Below are 22,885 nucleotides of genomic sequence, written 5' to 3' on the forward strand. Positions count from 1 at the left end.
ATCGCACGACCATTACTTTCGACGCATGACAGTTTACGAGTCTTCCTGTTCGCTCGTGGCTAGAGGACGTTGGTGTCACAGAGGAGAGGGGCTCTTCGGGTATTTTTATTTTCACTAAATCAAGAAAATAAGTAACAGTCAAAATGTTTTCCCGTGCCGTGAGACCTACCGTCAGCCTCGTTCGGAGCTTGTCCACCTCGTCTCAGAACAACGCCAAGGTGGCGGTGCTTGGAGCGTCAGGCGGTATAGGCCAGCCGCTATCTCTGCTGCTCAAGAATAGCCCCCTGGTGAGTCACCTCTCCCTCTATGATATTGCCCACACTCCCGGGGTGGCTGCAGACCTTAGCCACATCGAGACAAGGGCCCAAGTGACCGGCCACATGGGTCCCGACCAGCTGGATGCCGCTCTGCAGGGCTGCGACGTCGTGGTTATTCCCGCCGGTGTACCCAGAAAGCCAGGCATGACCCGTGATGACCTGTTCAACACCAATGCCACCATTGTTGCCACCTTGGCTGATGCCTGCGCCCGCAACTGCCCCGAGGCTATGATCTGCATCATCGCCAACCCTGTCAATTCCACTATCCCTATTACATCAGAGGTCATGAAGAAACGTGGAGTGTACAACCCCAACAGAGTGTTTGGTGTCACAACCCTGGACATTGTCAGAGCAAACACCTTCGTGGCAGAGCTTAAAGGCCTTGACCCAGCTCGCGTCAATGTACCAGTCATTGGAGGTCACGCAGGGAAGACCATCATCCCCCTCATTTCCCAATGCACACCCAAAGTGGAGTTCCCTGCTGACCAGCTGTCTGCACTGACTGGCAGGATCCAGGAGGCCGGAACAGAGGTGGTGAAGGCCAAGGCTGGAGCTGGATCTGCTACCCTCTCCATGGCCTATGCAGGTGCCCGTTTCACCTTCTCTGTCCTGGACGCCATGAATGGAAAGGAGGGTGTGGTGGAATGCGCCTATGTCAGATCTGAGGAGACGGAGTGCAAGTACTTCTCCACACCTCTTCTCCTGGGGAAGAGTGGCATTGAGAAGAACCTGGGGCTGGGCCGGCTGTCTGCCTTTGAGGAGAAGCTGGTGGCTGATGCCATAGATGAGCTGAAGGCTTCAATCAAGAAGGGCGAGGATTTTGTAGCTAATATGAAGTGAACAGGGGGCATAAAGTTAGCTGTAAATTAGCAGTGTCTGTGATTGATAATTTGTTCTGTCTTAACTTAAAGGCATCTGGGTAAATCTCAAGATCTGTCACAGTGTTTCCTCTTTTTTATTTTTGTTTTAGCAGTAGGATCTCCTAATTCAGAAATCCTGCTTTTGGCATTGGTCCTCACTCCTTTGTATAATTTCCATTGCCTTTCCCAACATGGCTTTATTTTGCACCTATGATTTGTGTACATACTGTACTGTGACTTATCTATATTTTGCAAATGTCAAATTTAAACAAAACTTCCTATATTTTCATGTACAGTCTGTGTTAGAGGGGATTTCTCTGCTGAATGAATGAGGAGGAAATGCTGTCATCATGCCTGTCGATGCAAATAGATGTTACTGATGAGCAAAATATTCACTCCACCAATAAAACAGTTCAGCTTTAAAAAAATGATCCTTTATTTCTTTTTTTTGTTACACAAAAATAATTTGGCTTGACAGCGTACAACTGAAACGGTGACCAAATGTCCGGGACCACTGATGCTTCTCATGAGACTAAACAGGTTAATCCAGATAAAAGTGATCATCCTTCATTTCACATGTCAAATCTAGTTCACTGACAAACTTTCAAACAAAGAAATATTTTAGATACTCAAATGTATAAAGCTTAATGTTTAAAAAGAAATCTAAATTTTACACTTGAGTTCAGTCAGTTGAAAAATATCTTGCTGTGAAGTTTAATCTACATGATGGTAGTTGTCATAATTGGTGTTTTTACAGGAAAATGAAAGAGGGGCAACTGTCCCTGCAAAAACTGAATTTTGACTTGCATAATAAGAACTACTGGTTGCTTGATTTATCTAAACTGCATTTTAATGATTCACAATATGTGCTGAAGCCATTGTAGGTGTGTAATATTTATGACAAGTTGTGTTACATGTGTAACTTAATACTCTGGCTTCACTTTGCAAAGTGAGCCCAAATGAACCCATGGCAACCTTTGAATTAACAATAAGTAGCTGTTTACTGTACTGAGTTTCACTTTCCATTTACTGAGAGAGTTTTAAGCGTATTCAAGTGGATTGCACAAGATGGCTGTCAGATGAGAAAATGGATAACAGACACAGATACAAACCCATTATAGTTTTATTTGACATACAGGTGATGTTGGTTCCTAGTCAAGGAGTTTTACTGAGAGCACAGACTCCATTTATACATAAAGAAAAACCAGTGGTAGAGTAGATTTATCACTTATCTGGATAAAACTAGCTTTTGTCCAACACATACAGAACATATGTTAATGCTTTTCAGTTTTTTTCCCTCACTCCTTTGATTCACAGCATGCAGGTTCTCCTACATCTGTCGTTTGTAGTGATTTTGAAGATATCACAAGATGGCAAGAGCAAACTCACTTTTTATTTTTTTTTCTTTAGAAATTCTGCACCAAATAAAATAAAGAGATCTAAAGAACAGGAACAACAATAATAAACAATTGTTCTACATAATGTTGCAAAATCTACATTCAAAAACCAAGATGCACAATGTTGTACCAGGGCCCCATTAAATAACCATATCAACAAGCACATAGTGTAACGTCTTTGTCTCTCTGTTTGTCTGCCAGTCCTCCACATGGTCACAGACACTTCTCGCTTTGTTCTTCAGTCCCAACAGCAGTCTTAGCAATATCTCCTGCACTTTTCAACAGAGACTCTCTCTCAGTGGTGGAGGTGAAGGAGTAGAGGCTACAGGGTAGAAAAAAAGACTTTTTAAAGTCCAGAGTGGCCCAAGCCTTGGGGCTGAATGTGCCCCATCCTGTTTGTGCACAAACAGTATTTTCAAATCATACAGGTAGCAGCAACACCCCTGCAGACAGGGGTTGAGGGGGGCGAACAGTGGGTGAGAGTGGGGAGGTTTTGGAGGAGGAAGAATGGGAGGATAACAGGAGGAAGGTGGGGAGGCATGAGAGCACTACTGTACAAGGCCGTCTTGAGGGGAGACTGGCTCTGTGTCGTGGCCTCTGCGGTGCCTGTGCTCTGTTTTGTTCCTATTATCAGAGTCTTCACGTTCACCTGGGTCTCTCTCCCTCTCTCGCTCCCTTTCCCTCTTCCTCTCTCGTCGCCCCTTTTGGTTCTCCTTATCTTTGCGGTTGTTGCGATTCCTCCGTTCTCTTCGCTCATTCTTTCTCGATGCTCCTGGAAGTTGAGAAAATTAAATAATTAAGGCTAAAATAGGGGAGAGGATGAAGCTCTTGTTTGTCCTCCATTATTGTCATATTTAAAAGGAGGTTGTGTAAAGTAAAAAAAAAAAAAAAAGAAACATTCTACCTTGCTTAATATTTTCAGCAAACAATCTTGAGAAGCAAGAAATATTATACTTTTGTAGCATATAAGAGAGGAGACTATGTATAGGTATTTTACGAAGCAAACACTTTACAGGGAGCAATTCCTCTTCTAAGTGTGACATTGGTTATTGCAATGCTCTATGTTCACCACTAGATGCCAGTCTTTAATCGCAGATGGCAGCCACACTGTCTGACTATCAGCTGTTGCAGCCCTATCTCCCTGTGATGAGCAGACCTTTGTCCAAAATAGAAAAGCTTTAAATAAACCCCCAGTTTATCTGTTCTTGCAACACCATCTCATAAACAAAACCGAGAGTTTTGGAATGCTGAAGGTTTATCTCTACTCGAGCAACATTTATTAATGATAATAACAAGATTCACCCCCAGGGAGGTTGGAGACAGGACCTGCGAGTGAAAGCAGAGGAGGCCCTTTCCTGTTGTTGTACTGCTGCTGTTCGTGTGTGAGTGGAACGGAGCAGCACGGCCTGCTTGGCTGCTTGGCTGGCTGGTCGGGGATTGTGAAACTGCTGAAGTAGGCAGTAGGCACAGACACGGGGAGAGAGAGAAAGAGATCTCTCTCTCTGTCTCTCTCCTGTCCGCTTCATGTTTGCCCCCCCAACGCTCATCCTCTCTCTCTCTGTCTGTTCATTAATCAAGCCAGGGCTCTGGTTGGACCAGGAATCATGTCTGACCCACACATTCTAGACTAGTGATCCCAAGAGCTACCTTCCTACTGTATTTAATCTTCTAGAAATAATGAAAGGACAAGTGGACAGAGGTTGGACATTAGTGAACATGTGCACACACAGTTTAGATGCCACAGTGTTCACATGGTTTAATTGCAAGACAGAGAAAAGACAGTAAAAATGAACCATAATAAAAGATAGTGAAGATAACTGGGCGCATGGACGGATGAATGGATGGATGGGGTAATCTGGTGCACTGACTCATTCGGGGTCTGCCCCCCCATCCTCTATAAACACAGGAAGTCCCCTTCGCTCTCATTGTTTTCACTGCCCTGACACTATAACTATTTACAATTTCAGTGGATTAGTCATACTGTAGCCCCTGTGCTTTTGTCGAGCCAGAGGAGAAACCTAATCCATGCCAGTGTTGAGATGATTAGAAGAGTGTTTATCAAACCAACCTGCATTTGGTTAGTTGGAACAGTTTCTGATGGGCTTTTGTAAACTGTGCATTGAATAATGTCATCAAGACTTTGATACTGGCAATGAATGAGTGGTTGGCTTTTGGGACAACACATGAAAATCTTCCAGTTGTGTTATGAAATGGATTTTTTTTAATTGCTCCATTTGAAGGTACAAGTTCAAGAAAAGCTTCCATATTGCTCCTTAATAAAAGTGGAATTACTCTAAACAGAACAGTGAGGACATCATCACTTACTCCTGTTTTGGCTGAGACTTGCACAATAAGTGGTATAAGGATGCAAAAGCACTCCACAAAAATATACTAAACACATTTATCCTACAAAATAAGAAATCCAGTTAATAATTTTGTTGTGAGTGTTTTGGGGAATCTTTGTGTCTACAAAGTCCAAATGTGGCCATACAGGGTTTTCTCAGTACTTGGCACAGTTTATTTTATTTATAATTTATAATAATAATTAATATAATTTAAATCATAATTTCATATTATATAATTTACACATTTTTAAAAAATATATGCCCCTGCATTTGTACAGTTTATACACAGTGTGGGATGTTGATAGAATTCAGCCTGCATACTGTGTTATTTAGATTCAAAGGTCACAGCAAAGTTGTACCAAATAAAATATGCAAACACTGTTTTTCAAGGGAAATTATTGTTATAGGGGCTTCCTGTTGCAACGAGCTGAATCATTTTAAAAGGGGAATAACGCAACATTCCCAAAAGCAATACTTTGACATTCTAGGAAATACACTTATGCACTCTGTTTATGAGTGCTGAGTATTAAGCTCAAGTCTGGAGGCAATTAGCTTAGCTTAGCATAATGACTGGAAGGTGGGGGAAACAGTTATCTTGGCTCTATCCAGAAATTCACCTACAAACACACAGTCACATGCTGTAACCATTTCTTAAAGACCAGCACTCAAACTATTTGTTTAATATGGTTAAGTTGATGTAACTGCCACATGTGTGAGGCAACTGAAAAGTTTATTTAAAGCCATGTCCTTAAACACTTTCTATTTTGTTGTCTAGCAATAGCTCATAAAACTAAGTACAATAATCTCACAAAGACAATAATAATGGTGTAATGTAAGAGAGCACTTGTAAATCTCTGAGGTCACTCTCTAACCTGTCACTCAGATTATATGATGTACTGACTTTCCACTACGTGCCCTACTTCAGATTTTATCATTCGTACTAAGACTGCGTATGCTATAAAACATTAATTGTGACAAATTCAGAACAAAAAAATGACATTTGTGTCAAATTATAAGAAGTCTGGGTCCAACAAAAGCATTGACTGTAACTACTCTCAAATTCTACAAACAATTAGTGGCACATTAAGTACACAGTACACAGATAAGTATTTGTACAAGTTAAGACCATTTCCTATAATCTCTAGTTAATGAGCAGAAATGTGTGCAGAAATGCCTTATCCTTTTCATCTTGTGTTATTCCCGTTAAACCGCTGCCTGAACACTGTAAACACAGCCACTAGTGTTAACCTGCTGAATTGTTTGTGGCTATAATATAACTTTTAGAAATCTGTTACAGCACATTCACAAAGGGCAGGATTTAGTTAACTGTATCAAGAGTAAAGAGAGGGGGTTTACTGAATGGGACACTGCACGCCGTGTGTGTGTGTGTGCTGGTACAGTGAGTGAGTGAGCATGTTAGTGAAAGAGACATGGAGAGACAAAGAGAGCCATAGAAGAAATGAATAACAGAGAATGAACTAAAGAACAAGGTGAGAGTGGGACATGGGCAGAGAGCAAATGAGAAAGCAAAGGGGCACTGAGGGTAAAGGGAGGTGTGTGTGTGTGTGTTTGTGTGTGCGTGCATGTGGTTAGAAGCTCTCTGTATGTTTTATGGTGGCACATCCTCCGTGGCAGGCGTTCTGTCGTCCGGGGAGCTTTTGGCGGGAGCCAGGCTGGGATTAAAGGCTAACGGCTGTCCCACAAGTGGAATGCTTGCCGCATGGCCGCCAGGATGTCATGAGGGTGGGAGTCTGGGTGTGAGTGTAACAGTCCCCCCTCACTGACTGATTGGTGCTAGCTTGCTTAACTGTTTCTCTGTGTGTAATAGGTCTGTGCAAGTATCTGTATGCGTGTGTTTGGGAGTTAAAGGGGAGCTAAGGTTTGCAGAGGGCACATGGTCTATCCGGCAGCAGAGATAGAGAGGTGAACAGCAGGTCGATCGAAGGACAAATTAGCCAGCATTAACTTGAGAGAAATGTGGCGGATGAGGATGTGTGTGTAAACATTCACAATCTCTGCCCTTTGATAACAAGGGAACAGAGCCAATTTTTTCTGACTCTAAGCCTCAGTATGTCAGCATGTTTCCTGCAGTTTTACAACTTTTCTGACATGATATCTGTAATTTAAAACATTAAGGGTTACATCAGGACCAACTGGAAATTGTGATTTTGCAATGAGCTGGAGTCCTGATTGAGTCCAACTCTTAAAAGAATAACAGACATTTTGCTTATTTGTGTTCCTGCTGAGTGTGAGATGAGAAGATCAACACCACTCTCATACCTGTGCATTAAATGTGTAACGTGGGTCTGTCACTCAGACTATATGATGTACAGACTTTCCACTACATGCCCTACTTCAGATTTTATCATTTGTACTAAGGCTACATATGCTATAAAAGATTAATTATGACAAATTCAGAACAAAGAAATTAAATTTAAATTAATTTAAATTAATTGTTAAATTATAAGAGGTCTGGGTCCAATAAAAGCATTGACTGTAACTGCTGTCAATTTCACTAATACCACAATTAGTGGCACATTCAGTACACAGATTATGTGGAGGAGAAAATTATCTTAGCTTAATATGAGGAGGGGAAGCAGCGAAAAGAAGCTAACCTTGCTCTGGCCAAAAAAATCACCTACCAGCAACAAAAAAACTTCTGTTCTGGCATGCATACAACCATAACTTAACATCCTAATGTTTGAGTACAGGTTAAATAAATGAGAAATGCTAATAAGAGAGCTTTAAGGCAGATTTTGTTAACATTACATTAGATAGGCTACCCCCCCCCCCCCCCCCCCCCCAAATCATGTTTGGAGTACCGACATGAAAGTAGCATTTTTTATATTTTTAAGTGCAAAAAGGAGGGGAGGAACAAGTAAGCTGCATTTAATGATTTGAACTTAAAAGTTGCCTTTAAACTTTACACTCACACTGAGCAGTTTTCAAGGGCTACGTGGTCGTAGTTTAATAATAGGCCCTGTTCATACCCGGCATTAACATGTTTCTTGGGTGATCTGATTAGAAGTGGACATTTCTAAGTACAGGTGTGAATGCACCCATAACACATTGTGAACACTTCAGATGCTCAGAGTGTGTCCTTGGCCACACTGAAGGTCTGTCTGCTCAACTGATGTTCTCTACACAAGTAGTGAGTAGCTCTTCAAAGTACATACTTGATAATACTCATTTAGTTGGTTGTTAAATTGTGTAAGCTGGCTTTGTCCACAAAGTCTGAAAAGGGACCCAACAGTAGGCTTCCATTTATATATACAGAAGTGTGAAAAGAGGTGTTGTCAAAGATGGAGGCAAAAGGAGTATGAGAGGAAACACACAGAAGTTCTTACAGAATTTTGGAGGGATTTGGGCTACGGTTATTTAAAAAAAGCTGTAAAAAAATACATGTTTATCTTGAGTGAATGTGGAGAGGAGAAAAATAAAAAAAAAGAGGAAGACTTGGTAGTACTCATGTAGAGGAGTAAAGCGATGTAGCAAGGAGAAGGACAGGAAGAGGAGAGGCAGGGCAGAGGGGGAGAAGAAGCCAAAGGGAGAGAGTGCAAAAGAGGAGGAAAGGAAGAGGAGGAGGAGGAGGAGGAGGATGTATCAGTGTCTGAGGGCTGCTGGAGGATTACCAGGGGTTCTCTGAGGTCGGACCACTGACCCCCTAGCGTGTGCAGAACGTAAACAGCAAGGAGAGGACGCACCGAGGCAGATAATTAGCTCTCATTCACCACGGATGCTGTTGGAGTGGGAGCAACTGGATAATGTAGGGGCGCAGTCCATAAATGGGTTCTGTAGTGTGTAAGACTGCACAAAACGTCCTCTATTTCTTTCTGCCTTTTGTTCGTTCTTTCTTTCTCCTCTCAACCCATTTCTCACTGTCACCCCCCTCTCTTCACCAGACTTTGGCTAGATCAACAGAGCCGTCGACTCCACACTAAAGTCTAGGCCCCGACCCGGCTGACAGGGAGTGCCAACAGGGAGCTTATATGGGGGTCTATGTTTTCTTTAGGGTACTAGGGAGTGTGTGTGTGTTTGTGTGGATGGGGGAATGGATCAGTAGAGAGATACAGATAGAAAGTGAGAGAGAAGGGGATAGCCAGGGTGCCAGAGGGCACATTTCACAGTCTGCCTTACAATTCATGTCAACCCAGTTGACTCTCTTCACAAATTGCCACCAAAGGTTGTGAAGTTGTTTTAGTGAGACAAGGTTGGTTGGTGTGTGTGTGTGTGTGTGTGTGTGTGCGCATTTGTCTGATTTGTTTGAAATGGAGAGGGTGTATCTGTATCTGGATTTGTGTGTGCATGTGTTGGTTTGCGTGTGTGTGTGTGTGTGAGAGAGAGAGAGAGAGTCAGTATAAGTGTGTGTATTGGCAGCTGTGGGGATAAACCAATACTGATCCCCTGGTCGCCGCGTGCCTCCCAGGGGGAGGATGTTGATGTTGAGCTGGCTGTTTCTGCTGCATCACACACACACATGCACAGAAACACACACATGCACACACAGTGTTTGTTCTGTAAGTGTGAGGCCCCAGGGGGCTGGATCTCAGCCTCCTACCCTGTCTGCGATCTGTCATTTAACACTACAGAGCCCAGGCTAAAAAACAACCAGCCGTAGCCGCCAACCACGTCAGTAACCACACACATGCAGTACACACATAACACAAAGCAATTGTAAATGCTCCACAGAGTTGGGTTTTATAAAGAGACGAGCCCGTCTGAAAGCAGTTTTCACTCTATTCATTAGAAATGATCACGCTATTCCCTGTTTACTAGAGAAAGCAGAGAAAGCGGTTTTACTGTTTAAAAATCTAAAGAGGTCTCATGGGAAAACACACAACATACCCATTGCAACATCACACATGTGTTCCCCCCACTGTCCTCACTCTGACCACAATGACAATCCTCTGAGTAAACAGTCGTAGTCCTGAGCGGAAGAACGACTAGCTCTGATTGTACAAGCTGAAGCGGCAAAGTCTGGAATTCATAGAGTAGATTGTGCCATGTGTCACAAATACAATGTTGGCAGTGAGAGTGATGGATCAGCAGCAACTATATCAGACAGTGTCTACTATGTTCCCATTTTGAAAATTCTGCTCTTTGACACTCTATGTTCAGATAATAGATTAGAAGGATCTGGCATATAGCTGGGGCACAGAAATATTGCAACACTAAGACAGTAATGCTAACATTTTCTTTACCTGGACATTTCCTCCTCTTGACCAGGCACTCTTTGATCTCTGAGATCTCAGGGCAGGGGTTACCGAAGGGTGATGGGTACTGCAGGACCTGCCGTGTGCGGGTCTCCTGGCCCCACTTGAAGCCACAGGTTCTACCATGGCGAGAACAGGGGCTCCACTCACTCCATTCGCCCACTTCGCAGTGCACTGACCAGAGAAATTGGAGAAAGAAGTGAAGGTAGGAAACATCAATTTAATCATTTTATGTTCATATGTTTTCTAAAGATTGAAATGGGGTTGCTCTCTTTTCCTCAATCCTATTTGCCAATCAACATCAAGGGCCAAAAAGTTGGCCAATAGGACAGGCATCTTTGATGGTTATTTTTTCTCTGACACATCCACACACACATGCTGGACTGACCTTGTGGTGTACACTCCATAAGTTTGTCACTGGGCTCGTAGTCCTCTGGACAGACATGGTGGCACCTTCCACTGAGCTGGTACAGGCCTGGTCGACACTGTGTACATGTCTCACTGTTCACACATGACTCACACTCTGCAGGGCACCCTGCAAAAACAAAAGCGCAGTTATGTATCTGTGAATATTGAGGCCAAATTTAACACAAAAATATGTTTTATGTACCAGTTAAGCTTCATTTTAAAGAGAGAATTATTTCGTATAAATGGGTAATGTGGGGATTCATACAAGTTAAACAGATTTAAAAGGCAAACCCTCTTCCTATTAAATGTGAACTCGGGGCACTTACTGGGAACACACTCCCTCTGTGTGTCACTGCGGACCAGCCCCTCGGGACAGTTCTCCTGGCACTTGCCCAGGTGAAGGTAGAATCCTGCTCGGCAGCGCGTGCAGAAGTTCTTGTTGAAGCAGGAGTCGCACTCCAACCTGCACTCTGACAGAGAAACACAGACCCACCGCCAGGGTTTATTTAAACCATACAAGTTATCATGTGTGTCGTGCGTGTTAAATATACAGGGTGTCAGTGTGTGTGTGTTCATGTCTGACTGGGAATACAGTCAGGGATATAGGCCACCACACGGGGCCAATGGTGATATATGATTTCAAGTAAAACAACACTTGATTTGATTTAATGTCACCAAAAAGAAACATACTTAAGAGGCTAACTACTACCAAGTTTTTCAGTTATTTGAGGACATGCATATGTAGGCCTACACAGAATGCCATACTTCACAAGCAGGTCTTGAAATGTTGCTTGTAAAGAAGTGTATATGAAGAAACGACATAATTTACCAGTGCCTTGAGGCTGAGCTTATGCTTGTCACGTTTTAAATAAAACACACTGTTAAGAGGCCACATTTAACTCCAGAAAAGTTTGAGGTACTTTTCTGTGTGTGTTCGTGGCAAGAAGGGATTATATGGAACCTAATGCATCCATTCGGAGGACAGCCGTTTGGCTACTAATACCATCCAAACAGACTCCTGTTCATTAGGACTTACTTGTGCAGGTGTTTCTTTCTGGGGAGCGTGTGCCGTAAAAGCCTGGAGGACAGGAAGTCATGCACACCCCGATCTGCTTCATCCCAATCCTCTCCAAATGCATGAAGAAGCGCGGCTTGCAGGACAGGCAGCCATTGTAGTCAGAGCAGGTCAGACAGCCACCCTGCTGACACCCTGAGCTCACACCAGAGATCTCTGTTGACAGGAACAGGGGGATATGCATGTATGAATTTTCACATGTGCTATAATATGAAAACTAAAATATTAAGACAAAGATTACATTTTGGGTCATTTTAAACTATGGAATTAGAAATAGTCTAAATGGATATTTTGTCTATATAATACATAATATTGGAAAAATTGCAACATTTGATAAGCCACAATGCATTGGTTCAATGCCGCCTGCTTTGGAAGTGCTTGTAGATACCATGATAGTAATACCAGCCTCCCTCTTACTAAAAGCTCATAGCAGGAATTCATCTTTCTGTTGGTGCCAAGGATGGCCTCAGTAACTTTCTGGCAGCCTTTCTGTACAACTCAAGCTCATATAGCATTAAACATAAAGGGAAGGAAATGTATATCCAGTGTCCTCATGATCTTTTTTTAGCCAGGGAGCCATTTTAGGTCTGACACAATAATTCATAACCTTATTAGGTTTAACTAAATCCAACCTTTTCTATCTTTCCATCTCGTTCATACCAGACTTGTATTCTTGTATCGAGGCTCTAAAACTGTCGTCTTGCTGCCTAAAGCACCAAAAGAACAGGAAATAACATCCGATGTACCTGTAGCCGCTTGAAAAAAATGACTATGCACTTTCAAAATGAAGTTCCTCATATTTCTAATAATATAAGTCACACACACAACCAGCAAACCTGACTCAATAGCTTTGGCATAAAGTAGATTCTACAGAATGTACTATATTTTTTGTTGATGGCTAAATGGGTTTTTGCTATTGTTCTCCTCCACAAAACAGGATCAGACTGACTCAATCTAGAAAGTTTAACCCAGGATTATACGTTTTAAAAGGTGTAGTTGTAGTGCTGCTGTCAGGTCAGACTGTTATGTAGCACCACCATGCGTGCTTTATGCTCGGCTATACAATATTAACATCAATACCTCAGTGATCACAAAATAATGGTTTAATGTTTCATGGTGCACCAACAATGTAAATGTATGATCTTAGTGTGTGTTACATCTCACCTGTCACACAGTTAAAAAAAACAACAAAAAGACTGTGCTGAAAAAAATGGCTTCAAATATTTGCGAAAAAATGAAGACAAATATAACATCTTCAAAGTTGCCCACAAAGCTTTGAAATGATTTAAATGTCATATTTCAGCCAAATATTTGTAGTAAGAAAAAAGAAAAAAGAAAAAAGTCAGCTGTATCATTAAAGGTCATTATTTTACATACATATGTTTTTATTACATTATAGGACTAATCACCTACCATCTCAGCATAGTGACTGATAGCAGAGTGATAATGACAGTAATTTACACCATGTTTACAACACTGTTTATATGCATAAGTACTACAGTGTTTAGACTATGGTGACATATTTTATAGTAGGGTTTTCATTCCCCACTCTTCACTCAGTTTGTGGGATGATTCATCCAACTTTGTCCTCCAAGGATGAAGGCCCGGGTTATAGCATTGAATCATTTTAATTGTATGCTGACAGCCTTGTCACAGACATTTTTAATGTCTCCCATGTAAGAACAAGTGTATTTCAAAACGATAGTGTGCGTTTAGGCTCATGATTTAAAACATATGTATATGCTAAGTGATTGACATTGTAGACATGTCAAAATATCCTAACTTTGTTTTAACTTTAACATTAACTTTAAGGACCCGACTGCATCAAAGAAAGAGAAATAAATTCAGGATAATAGAATTTTTCTGAAAAAGCTTGTATATCATATCTTTTTTTGTATGTCTGATTGCACAGTGGTGGACAAAATGATTACTAAAGAGGATTTAAGTGGTTAGATCTATATGTTCTGAAAACCACCAGATACACATGACAGATTTCATGCAGTAGTATAGTTCAGAGTTTTAGCTCCTGCCCCTGATGCCATACTGCATCACTGTCTTTATGAGAGAATAGGTTTAACTCATGCTCTTGTCAACTCTAGACTGTTACTATTGATGTTGATGCCTGTTAATGTCTACTCTTTTACCTGTACCAGGGGTGACACCTGTGGTATACAGTCAGTAGGCGATAGCTATGAGCCATGTTTGACGTACTTCTGCTCTAGTGAGGTGTTGGTGCTCCATTTACAAATGAATTGTTTGGAATATGTTGCAGTAGCTACATATGGTAGGCAAATCAAAAGCAATCCCCGTAAGCACCCATGGAATTGGTTTTCGTCTCCAGCCTTGGCATTTCATGCCCATGGCTTAAGCTGGCCATCTTTCTTCTTCTCTAGGTTCGGAGTTTAGCTGCCAGTTTACCATAGATCATGGATACTTTGTTTAAAATATCTAGACAATCTTTACAACTGCTGTCCATTTGCCCACATGTGTTCCTGCCAAGCTGCCCTGATTCACAGAAGTCTTAAGACGCAGGAATTTGGTCTTGCCCTCGCACTTGCACCAACAAAACCTCAGTTGGACAGTGGTATCTTGCATAACATACCAACAAAGTCACATATGAATAAACACATTCACATGCCGACACACACACAAAAACAGATGGTTCATGGAGAAAATAGAACTGGGCAACAAAACAGAACAAGTAACAAAAAAAAAAAAAAAAAAAAGCAAAACAAAACATTTTGCCTTATGTGTTAAATGCCTGCTTCTTTAGGATTCTATCATGTGACACATTTGATTCCCTTGCCTTTACAATATACATATTCTATATTTAGTCTTAATCAAGAGCTAGATCCATCCATCTTCATTCATCTTCCATTACATAACAATTATATGTCTTCTTAAATTTTATAGAATATGTATGTAATCACTGTTAGCATCCAGGCCTTCATTTTTGGATGCATCATCACAGACAGGAAGCTCAGAGCTTGGGTTCTGTCTCTGCTTGGTAATTTTGGCCTGTTAACTTAATGGTCATTGACTTCCAACTCACTCTTACCCCCTTCTTTCCCTCCGAAGTCTGTTCTAATTCACCCCTTCGCCAACTAATCCCTCCATCCTCCCTGACATCTCGGGAAGTCTTAGATATCTGCATCCTTGGAGGAAGTTTGGATTCTTAGAAACACTTGTCAACTAATGGGCACTGAGTCAGTGTCCAAGGCAGATTACTCCTCTCTGTAGAATGTGAACTAAACCTTTAACTTACATAAACAGCAATGAAGTAAGATGTTGTGCTCCTATCTCATTCGCAGGACTGAATCACACCATGAGGATGTACTTCAGTGAAAAATGTGTTTGATCTTTTCAGTTAAAAGACAAATTTTCAGTATTTTATCCTGCACAAAAGAAGACCCTTGTGCTACCCCTCCCTCACACTTTGCTGAGAGGCTCTTTAATGTTGTTTGGATGGAAATAAACATTTAAAAGAGAGAATCTGTGTGCCTCAATGAAGCGTAGTATATGAAGCAGATTTTACCGTGTCTACATTTTGTACATTAGTGCAGCACAAACATGCACTTAAGTGAGAATAATCAACTTATTACATACAGCAGATACATTTCCTTCTCTTTTATTATTGGTATTTATATGGCAGTTTGCTACATTTTTAACTGGTGCCAATGTGTGATATTTCACCCTGCTGAACAGCAAAAAGATCTGTGCTTAGCTCTTCAGTTCTGACCTAAATTACATTGACCAGTGCTGCCAAGAGCAAAGGTAATGCCAGACCCCCTTAAAACTACATCGTAAACACACAGTTAATCCCAGGTGCTGTAGCTCTCTGCTTTTTAAAAACTATCCACTTTGGTGGTCATGAGAGAAAAAAATGACAACAAAACAGTCCTCTTTCTGGTCCAGACTACAGATCTAAGCTCTGTGATCAGATGTGAAGACAAAGAGGCATAAAGAGAAGTTTCAGCCCCAGGTGGCAAGGATAAAAACATCACTCTGAAGGTCTATTATTGTAGATCACAGACAGTTTGCAGCCACGCTGGCAAGTGATGCATGGAATATTCCAGCTATCACTACTCTTCTCTAATAGACTTAGTCACAGCGCACATCTGGAGACCCTCAGTGATAAAGTGTGCGTAGGAAGAATAGAAAAATATACTTTATTGATACTTGTTTCATAGTGTGATGGAAAAAGGTTGGCCATAGCTCAAGAGATGAGACATAATGTTGGACCACAGGGAGATGTATGGGAGATGAAATAGAGCCAGCCCTAAGAGTGTTTTAAGTATGAAACATCTCTGCTGTTGTGATTGAGCCCACTGTCAAATTTGCATTTTCGTAGGTTGTGAGCAGCAACAAGAACAAGATGGGACATGATTTCAAATTATGAATCGTGGAAGCTACATCACCAAATATGGGAACTGTAGCTGTGAATATCCGTTTGAACACTGATCAGCCCTGATACCCGAGCACCGGACAGCTCAGTGCCTGAAGTCTGCAGCTCTGACCGCTAGAGAGCGACGAGAACCAGGAGACTAAGTGCAAAGGGCAGCGGCTGCAGGGTTCAGGTGACAGGCAGAACAATCAATTAATCCAATTAAGTTCAAAGGAAACATTGCAGAAAAATGAGTGACTAAAAATTACTGAAGGTATCATGGATGTGCCATAAAATCATAAATTATTAGGCTGGAGCATGCGCGCTGAAATTGGCCGAAATCAATCAATTTCAGTCACTGAAGTCATTTTGTCACCGAAAGTAGGCAAGTTAAGAAACGGGAGTGCATAAAACTCATATTGTCTATAAAAGTAAAGTCGGGAGTGGGGAAGTTGGTGTTAATAGTTTTCTTATATCTCATAGGGTTTTTTCAGTCTATATGGAATCACTACGGTAAAACTTAAAATCTGCTATAGGTGAGTTTAGATTTGCTGTTGTTTGAAAAAATTATTATAGAAAGAAAAAGACATCAAACGTCACCTGCTATTTATCTTTGTAATATCTACACAGACTCACATCAGTGGAACAGCCCAGTGATCCCAGCCGTGCGCCTATGTATGAATGTTTGGTGACCTACAAGTCTACCCGTTTACTACACATTATAATGTGCCTTTCATTAATTTAGAAAAGACTGGGTGTTGAATAGACTGAATGTTGAATTGACTGAGAATGATGCAGAATGTAGACTGGAGACCTCTGTGACTTGACGCATGTCTTAGTAAGGCAGGTAAATAAATGCTGTTAGGTATAAAAATAAAACGAATAAAAAGTAAAAGCATAAAAAGGAACATAAAGACAGTACTAAGTGTGTGCAGCAAACACCTGGCAGCATCGTTCCGCACTTTATCCTACTCACGTTTATGTTGCCGGTGCCTGGAGCTGCTGTGCTGCTGACAACCAGTGTAATCCATGCAGTGCAAGATGATCAAAACAAAGGAGATCAGTTGTAATTGCATAGTAGCCCAGAGGTGAGACTCGTAAAGCCAATGTCAATGTTCACCAAAACACTTATTAGATAAGATTCCGTTTTCTTCCCTCAGACGGCGGCAGAAGGTGGAAGGTATATAATTCCTAGACACAGCAGGACCCCCAGCTATGTGGTGATATGTGGTGATGGTAGTGTACGGTGGCCCAATGATGCCTGGGCCGCTGATACTGTAACATCCTGGAGAGGGTCTTCATATGTGCCAGGAAAGCCAGACCGAGTCAGGGATCCGTTATCCGTGCTGTGATGAAGAGCATTCCCTCCAAAAAACAACAAACGCACCAAGAAGCTCGATTTTCATCCGTCGCGCGCAGTAGTAGAGCAGAATCAAACATTAGTGTTGATCAAAAAAGATGAAGAGAATTATTGATTACGACAGGTATGGCTCTCAGAAAGTTTGAGATATACATCCATTTGTGAGCTCCACATTGACCTTCCTCCCCCTCTATCCGTGTTTCTCAGTGGAGATGCGCCGTGCGTCCCGGTGTGTGGATACGTTTATGTGCCAGGCGCGCTGAGGGTCTCGGCTTCATCTCAGCACCAGCTGAAGCACAATAAGTAAAAGCCACCACAGAACCAAAGCGAATGTCTACAAAATTAGTGTGAAGTATCAGTGGGATGTTTCAGAGTTCTTTTTGGCTGTCAAAACACGCACCTCCTCTCTCGCTCGCAGTCGGCGGCAGGCAACTGAACCAAAGTAAACCTCCGCAGTTTCAGCGCTTTTCTGCTTTGCGTGCGGGACCCATTCACTCCCCTCCTGCCGGCCCGCTGATGACTTCAGCCCTCTGCTGTGTCTCTGTCTCTCTCTCTCCCCCTATGAGCTCCAAAGTTTATTTAGAGGGCAAGCCCCCCGCGTCAGAGAGAGAGTGAGAGAGAGAGAGAGAGAGAGAGAGAGAGAGAGAGAGACATACTGAAGTTATTTCAGCGATGGTTCAGAAGTGTGTACTGTAGCGTCTATGATTCCTGTCTGTATTGGTGCTTCCATGTGATGCTTTAAATGCCCATCATAGCCGGATCAGAATGTTTCACCTATTGATGTGATTGACCAGAACAAATTCACCTGTGATCAGAGTTGACCTCTTGCTATTAAACTGATTCTCTACAGCTCTCACAAGAGGAGCTTTCCCTCACAAGAAAAATCCATAAAAACCAATATGAAAAAGATCTGATTCAGCCAAACACATTCCAGTAGGTTATGTCAGTGCTGACAAGCAGATGTCGATCAAGATGTAATTTTTGGCGCATCAGAACATTTCTCTTCTGTCTCGTGTGTGTGTGTGTGTGTGTGTGTGTGAGGGAGAGAGAGAGATAGAAAGGTGGTTATTGTCAAAGTAAGCCCTTATTCTGACTGAGATTATTTTTGATCCATACAGAAAAAGCCATACAGAAGTTCACACTAATATTTTAAATTTTATAGTGACTCTACTGTGCAATATGCACAGAACTCTCTAAAATTACATCACAAAAAATAACTCTTTCAGTAAAGAATTAGTATGAATAATGTTAGCCCACAGTAAGTCTGCATATTTGTTTTCAATTATGACATCTGAGACTGATCTGCAATAATGCACCTAAAGCTTTACAGATGTTCAGTAATTGTGTCATGTAATAGGTAGTTTACAGGGTAGACAAAGGAGAGAGGTAGGAGAGGGTCTGATCACATCTATTTCCCATGCAATCATTTTTATTTTGTAAAATTTCTTTTTTAAATGGAAGTGACTTGGATGCGGAGAGAGAAAATGCTGAAGCTGACATCATCTGAACCAGCAGCATCTCATCTTATGACCTCTAGAGGGAGTTAGTTTCATAAAAGCTTGAGGCACATTGCCATGACAGAGAGGCATGGGTATCAGTGAGCTATGGTAAACTGTAGGACTTGACCTTTTCCTGCTGAGTTCAAATGTGATGTTGTTTGTGTTAGTTACAATAAAGAGGAAAGATCAGGAGAAATATAGCCAGTAAAACTTAAAATACAGCATTTAAAAATACACAAGGATAGCATTGTTTTTTGCTTTTAAGCATTTCATCACATTGAGCAAATTATTATACATAGTCCATCATCAATCATTGTTCCATTTGTCATTGAGTCTCAGTCTGCAAGTTTAGAAGTTTTGATGATAAATACTCTTAAATGTAGAGACTGTACCCCTCCAGGTTTAGTGAATTGTGGCCCCTGGAGATCAGAGTGGGGTAAAGCAAGGCCCAAGCCTCATTTGTCTAACTAATATGTTGATGTTTAGGAGGAACAGTATGCATGGGCACTGCGGCTTCTGGTTGTCCATCAGTCATTGTGCTGGAAAAAGCAATTCAACACAGTGTGGTCTCTTTCTTCATGGAAATACTTCCCTGTTTGTCCTGTACTAACTCAGGACCAAACCAGTGACACATATCAGAGACTGATGCATTATTTTAAACCCTCTCACCTTCACTGAGGCAGACTGCTGAATCCAAACTCTACTGAGTGATGCATTATATGCATGTGCCTCTAATATGCATATTTAAAATGTCAAGTCATTTTTTAATAGATTTATAATTGAACCAAACTGTAAAGCCTCTGTAAGACTGTTTCACAGCTGAGATGTGTTAAATTAACATGTTTTTGTGGAAAAAAGGAAAAACTACAACATATCATGATGAAATTTTCCTCCTCCCTCTCCTCAGTCCCAGCACTTTCGTATATGGGATGCAGAAGAATAATGCTTGTCTTTGTGTGCCAGTCTGAACTAACCTCACCATCCCCTGGGGGTAGGAGCATGTGTGTGTGTGTGTGTGTGTGTGTACGGGTGTTTGTGTGTGTGTGTGTGTGTGTGTGTGTGTGTATATGTGGCACTGGGGTGCGGAAGGTTAAGGTCACTTGGTCAGTCCCTGTGACCGTCCAGTGAGAGAATCAGTCAACACCTGTAAATGAAGTCGGGCAGGTGCACAAACCCTCCTGACCAAGGGTGGATGCACACTACACATTTTTTTTTCTTCCCTAATATCACATCAAGTCCTATTTTAGCCTAAATCTAATTTAGGCCTTGTTCTCAGGGGGCATGAGAACGAATGCCATCACTCTTGCTGACACACATTTTGGCACAAATTAAAGTTAACACAAATACTTTGGTCCCATGCAACAAATGAATATTTTTGGACACACACCTGAACAGAATACTCTATAATTGATATTGATTATACAAGCAAAAATAACAGTAACAAAGTGACACCTTTATAATGAACACTTATATTTGTAATTTTTAAAAATCTTTTGTAAATATTGTACTTTCTCAGCCTACTGATCTTACAGGATTTTAATGACTAACTTCCTGTACGAGTTCACAGCATAACTAGCTAATTTGATCTTGCAACCAGCAGGAAAATCATAAAAGATGCATGATACACAGCTAAGCAGTTAAACCTTATTTGAAGTCTCCCCAAAATACCAAATATTCCATATTCCACATGTGTACTTTTCCATGATGCAGCCATAAAAACACAGTCTTTGGTGTTAATACTTTACACGGCAGAAACATGACTCAGCTTCAATTAAACACACTGAACAAGCAGATGCAGACTATCAACCGTGTCTGCTAGAAATTACGTTTGTATACTACTAAACTGCTGTCCAATTATCTTATGGTGTCGATGTAAACCAAAACTTTAAAGCTGCAGGTGTTAGAATAAAAAAAAAAGATAAAAGAAGCTAATGTGCTTCATAGAGGAGGAACTGGGAACTGCAGAGTTGGTTTATAGTCACTACAAGCGATATTCATAGTCATTTCTTCCATTGTTAGCATGCAAATATTGATTACAGCAGCTTTAATGGGAATGTGAGAGTTGAAAAGGCTGTAATTCAAAGAGTATGAGAAGCTAATTATACTTATCATTCCCCAGCAAAGGCTAGGAATATCATTCAGTTAAGTACATGCCCAGCTATTGTACTGATATGACATTGAACAAATCCATTTACCTCGACCTCATCATGAAAATCATGCTCTTAATCCTCAGCAGCACCAGAGTAGCAAACACACCACTACACCACAAAGCTCATGTCTATGAACTCCAAACTATTCATTCCCTGGCCTATGACTCATAAAATTCCCAGATGACAGTGACAATGTTGATCCACTGCCCTGTCATCAGCTTATGAATTAGGCTGGGCTTAGTGTGGACAGCAATTGATAGCGTGTGCCTCACTGGGGTCTGTGAAAACATAGTGGCTCAGTCTGTGGCCTTATAAGCAGGTTTTTCTGACGTTGCATCTATTAAAGCTGCAGATATCCCAGTGGCAATCCTGTGCATTCTCTCAGCATGAAGCAAGCAGAGAGAGAGAGACCGTGACAAGGGGCAGCAGAGGGTGTACAATGTTATGAAAATAAACATGCATGAGCACACGCACATACATAAATACAGGATGTGTTAGTTCTAATAAATAATTATTGATTCATGGAATTCTACTATACACCCAAACAAGGAGGATTAAGTTAGTATAAATCAGGCTAAGACAAGTGCATATGTTGTGGAGCAGGAGGTGGGGCAGTCTTATCTTAAATGTGTGGCTATGTGTGTAGCTGCATGTGTATGTGTGTGTGTGTATGCTGCAGTTATTGAAAGGATCATTTTATAGTAAGAGGGATTGAGAAGGTAGTCAAGGACAAATAATCACTCCGAACAAGAGGTGTCAGCTGTACACACAGAGGGAAAGCAGGTCAGAGATTTTTGTAGAGAAGGTCAAAATAGAACTTTAATGTGTGTGTGTGTTTCTATGTTTGTGTTTGAGATGAGAAAGTAGGCAAATTATCACAGATTCCCCACCTTGACCTGCATTCTCCTCAGATAAGGAAAAATGACAGAGCAACTTTCAGAAAAACCAAAGCCCCCCAGTGTAAATTTGTATTAAAGAAATAGTAATAGACATTTTGAAAAACACTTAACACTTGCACACATACATACTCATGTCTCTATGGTAAGTATGAAACTAGAACCAGCATCCGGTTAGCAAAGTTTAGCACCCTGAGTTTGTCAGGCAACAAGCGGGGAAGTCACTGCACCTGGCCAGTTATCAATACACAGTAAAATGTACCAAACTCTCACTGTGTATTGATAACTGGCCCGTTTGCACAGTCTGACACAAAACTCCAATAAAACCACAAATTGTTGTACACACACTTTGTGGTCATTTTCAGACAGAGCCAGACTAACTGTTCCCACCTGTTTCCAGTCTTTATGCTAAGCTAAGATCACATGCTGCTGGCTATAGAGTCATATTTAACAGACAGTTATGAGAGTGCCCATCTATTTCTTTAAACATTATACTGTCTGGACTGGAGAGTTTTTCCAAATGCTGCTCACACTAACTTCATGGTACCTCAGGGTCTTCACATACATACTAGCATAGCACTTTGTTGATGTATGTGTTTCTTATAGATGATCAGTGTAAATGCTGCATGTGGATGTGAATGTACTTAAGTGTATGTGTGTGTCTTTTACCATGGAAGTGACCCCAGGATGAATCCCCTCAGCAGGCCTGACTAATTTGGCCATGAGCGTGGCATTAACTACACATTCCTTCCGAAGTGGCGTCTCCACTTCCCTCTCCCCCTTGACAGCAACACTTTAAATAAACTGAGCCCAGGACTGTTAAGAAAGGCCACCACTTTCTGTGTCTGACCCTGGGTACGACCTCAATTGATGTATTTCCGCTTCTTTTTAGCTTCTCTTTGAAAAAGCTGACTGCCCAGTGACTTGTCAAAGTGACTAGTATGACAGGAGGGGTTGGGGGTGGGATGTGGGGGCAGGATA

At 41.4% G+C, this 22,885-nt stretch overlaps 2 protein-coding genes across 2 annotated transcripts; one reads left to right on the plus strand and one right to left on the minus strand.

Annotated features, from left to right (window-relative positions):
• The first annotated feature begins 18 nt into the window (after window positions 1-18).
• mdh2 (malate dehydrogenase 2, NAD (mitochondrial)) lies at window positions 19-1,605 on the plus strand. The gene has a single exon (XM_018684626.2). The coding sequence runs from the start codon at window positions 144-146 to the stop codon at window positions 1,155-1,157; it is 1,014 nt and encodes a 337-aa protein (XP_018540142.1). The 5' UTR covers window positions 19-143; the 3' UTR covers window positions 1,158-1,605.
• rspo3 (R-spondin 3) lies at window positions 1,392-17,931 on the minus strand. Its single transcript, XM_018684638.2, has 6 exons — window positions 16,976-17,931; window positions 11,577-11,771; window positions 10,867-11,010; window positions 10,521-10,667; window positions 10,121-10,306; window positions 1,392-3,346 (listed from the first exon to the last, which is right to left on the minus strand). Exons 1-6 carry the CDS (start codon window positions 17,073-17,075, stop codon window positions 3,123-3,125), a joined length of 996 nt encoding a protein of 331 aa, XP_018540154.1. The 5' UTR covers window positions 17,076-17,931; the 3' UTR covers window positions 1,392-3,122.
• Window positions 17,932-22,885: the final 4,954 nt, after the last annotated feature.

This window comes from Lates calcarifer, linkage group LG15, assembly GCF_001640805.2.
Source record: "Lates calcarifer isolate ASB-BC8 linkage group LG15, TLL_Latcal_v3, whole genome shotgun sequence".
NCBI lineage: Eukaryota > Metazoa > Chordata > Actinopteri > Centropomidae > Lates > Lates calcarifer.

What these genes read in the sequence shown, in the direction of transcription:
- rspo3 (XM_018684638.2), bottom strand. Translation starts at nt 17,075, where the DNA reads ATGCAATTACAACTGATCTCCTTTGTTTTGATCATCTTGCACTGCATG. An exon ending in CAGGCACCGGCAACATAAAC is followed by an intron (nt 11,772 to 16,975) that starts GTGAGTAGGATA and finishes TCCTGTCAACAG; the next exon opens with AGATCTCTGGTGTGAGCTCA. An exon ending in TATGGAGTGTACACCACAAG is followed by an intron (nt 10,307 to 10,520) that starts GTCAGTCCAGCA and finishes TTCTCTGGTCAG; the next exon opens with TGCACTGCGAAGTGGGCGAA.
- mdh2 (XM_018684626.2), top strand. Translation starts at nt 144, where the DNA reads ATGTTTTCCCGTGCCGTGAGACCTACCGTCAGCCTCGTTCGGAGCTTG.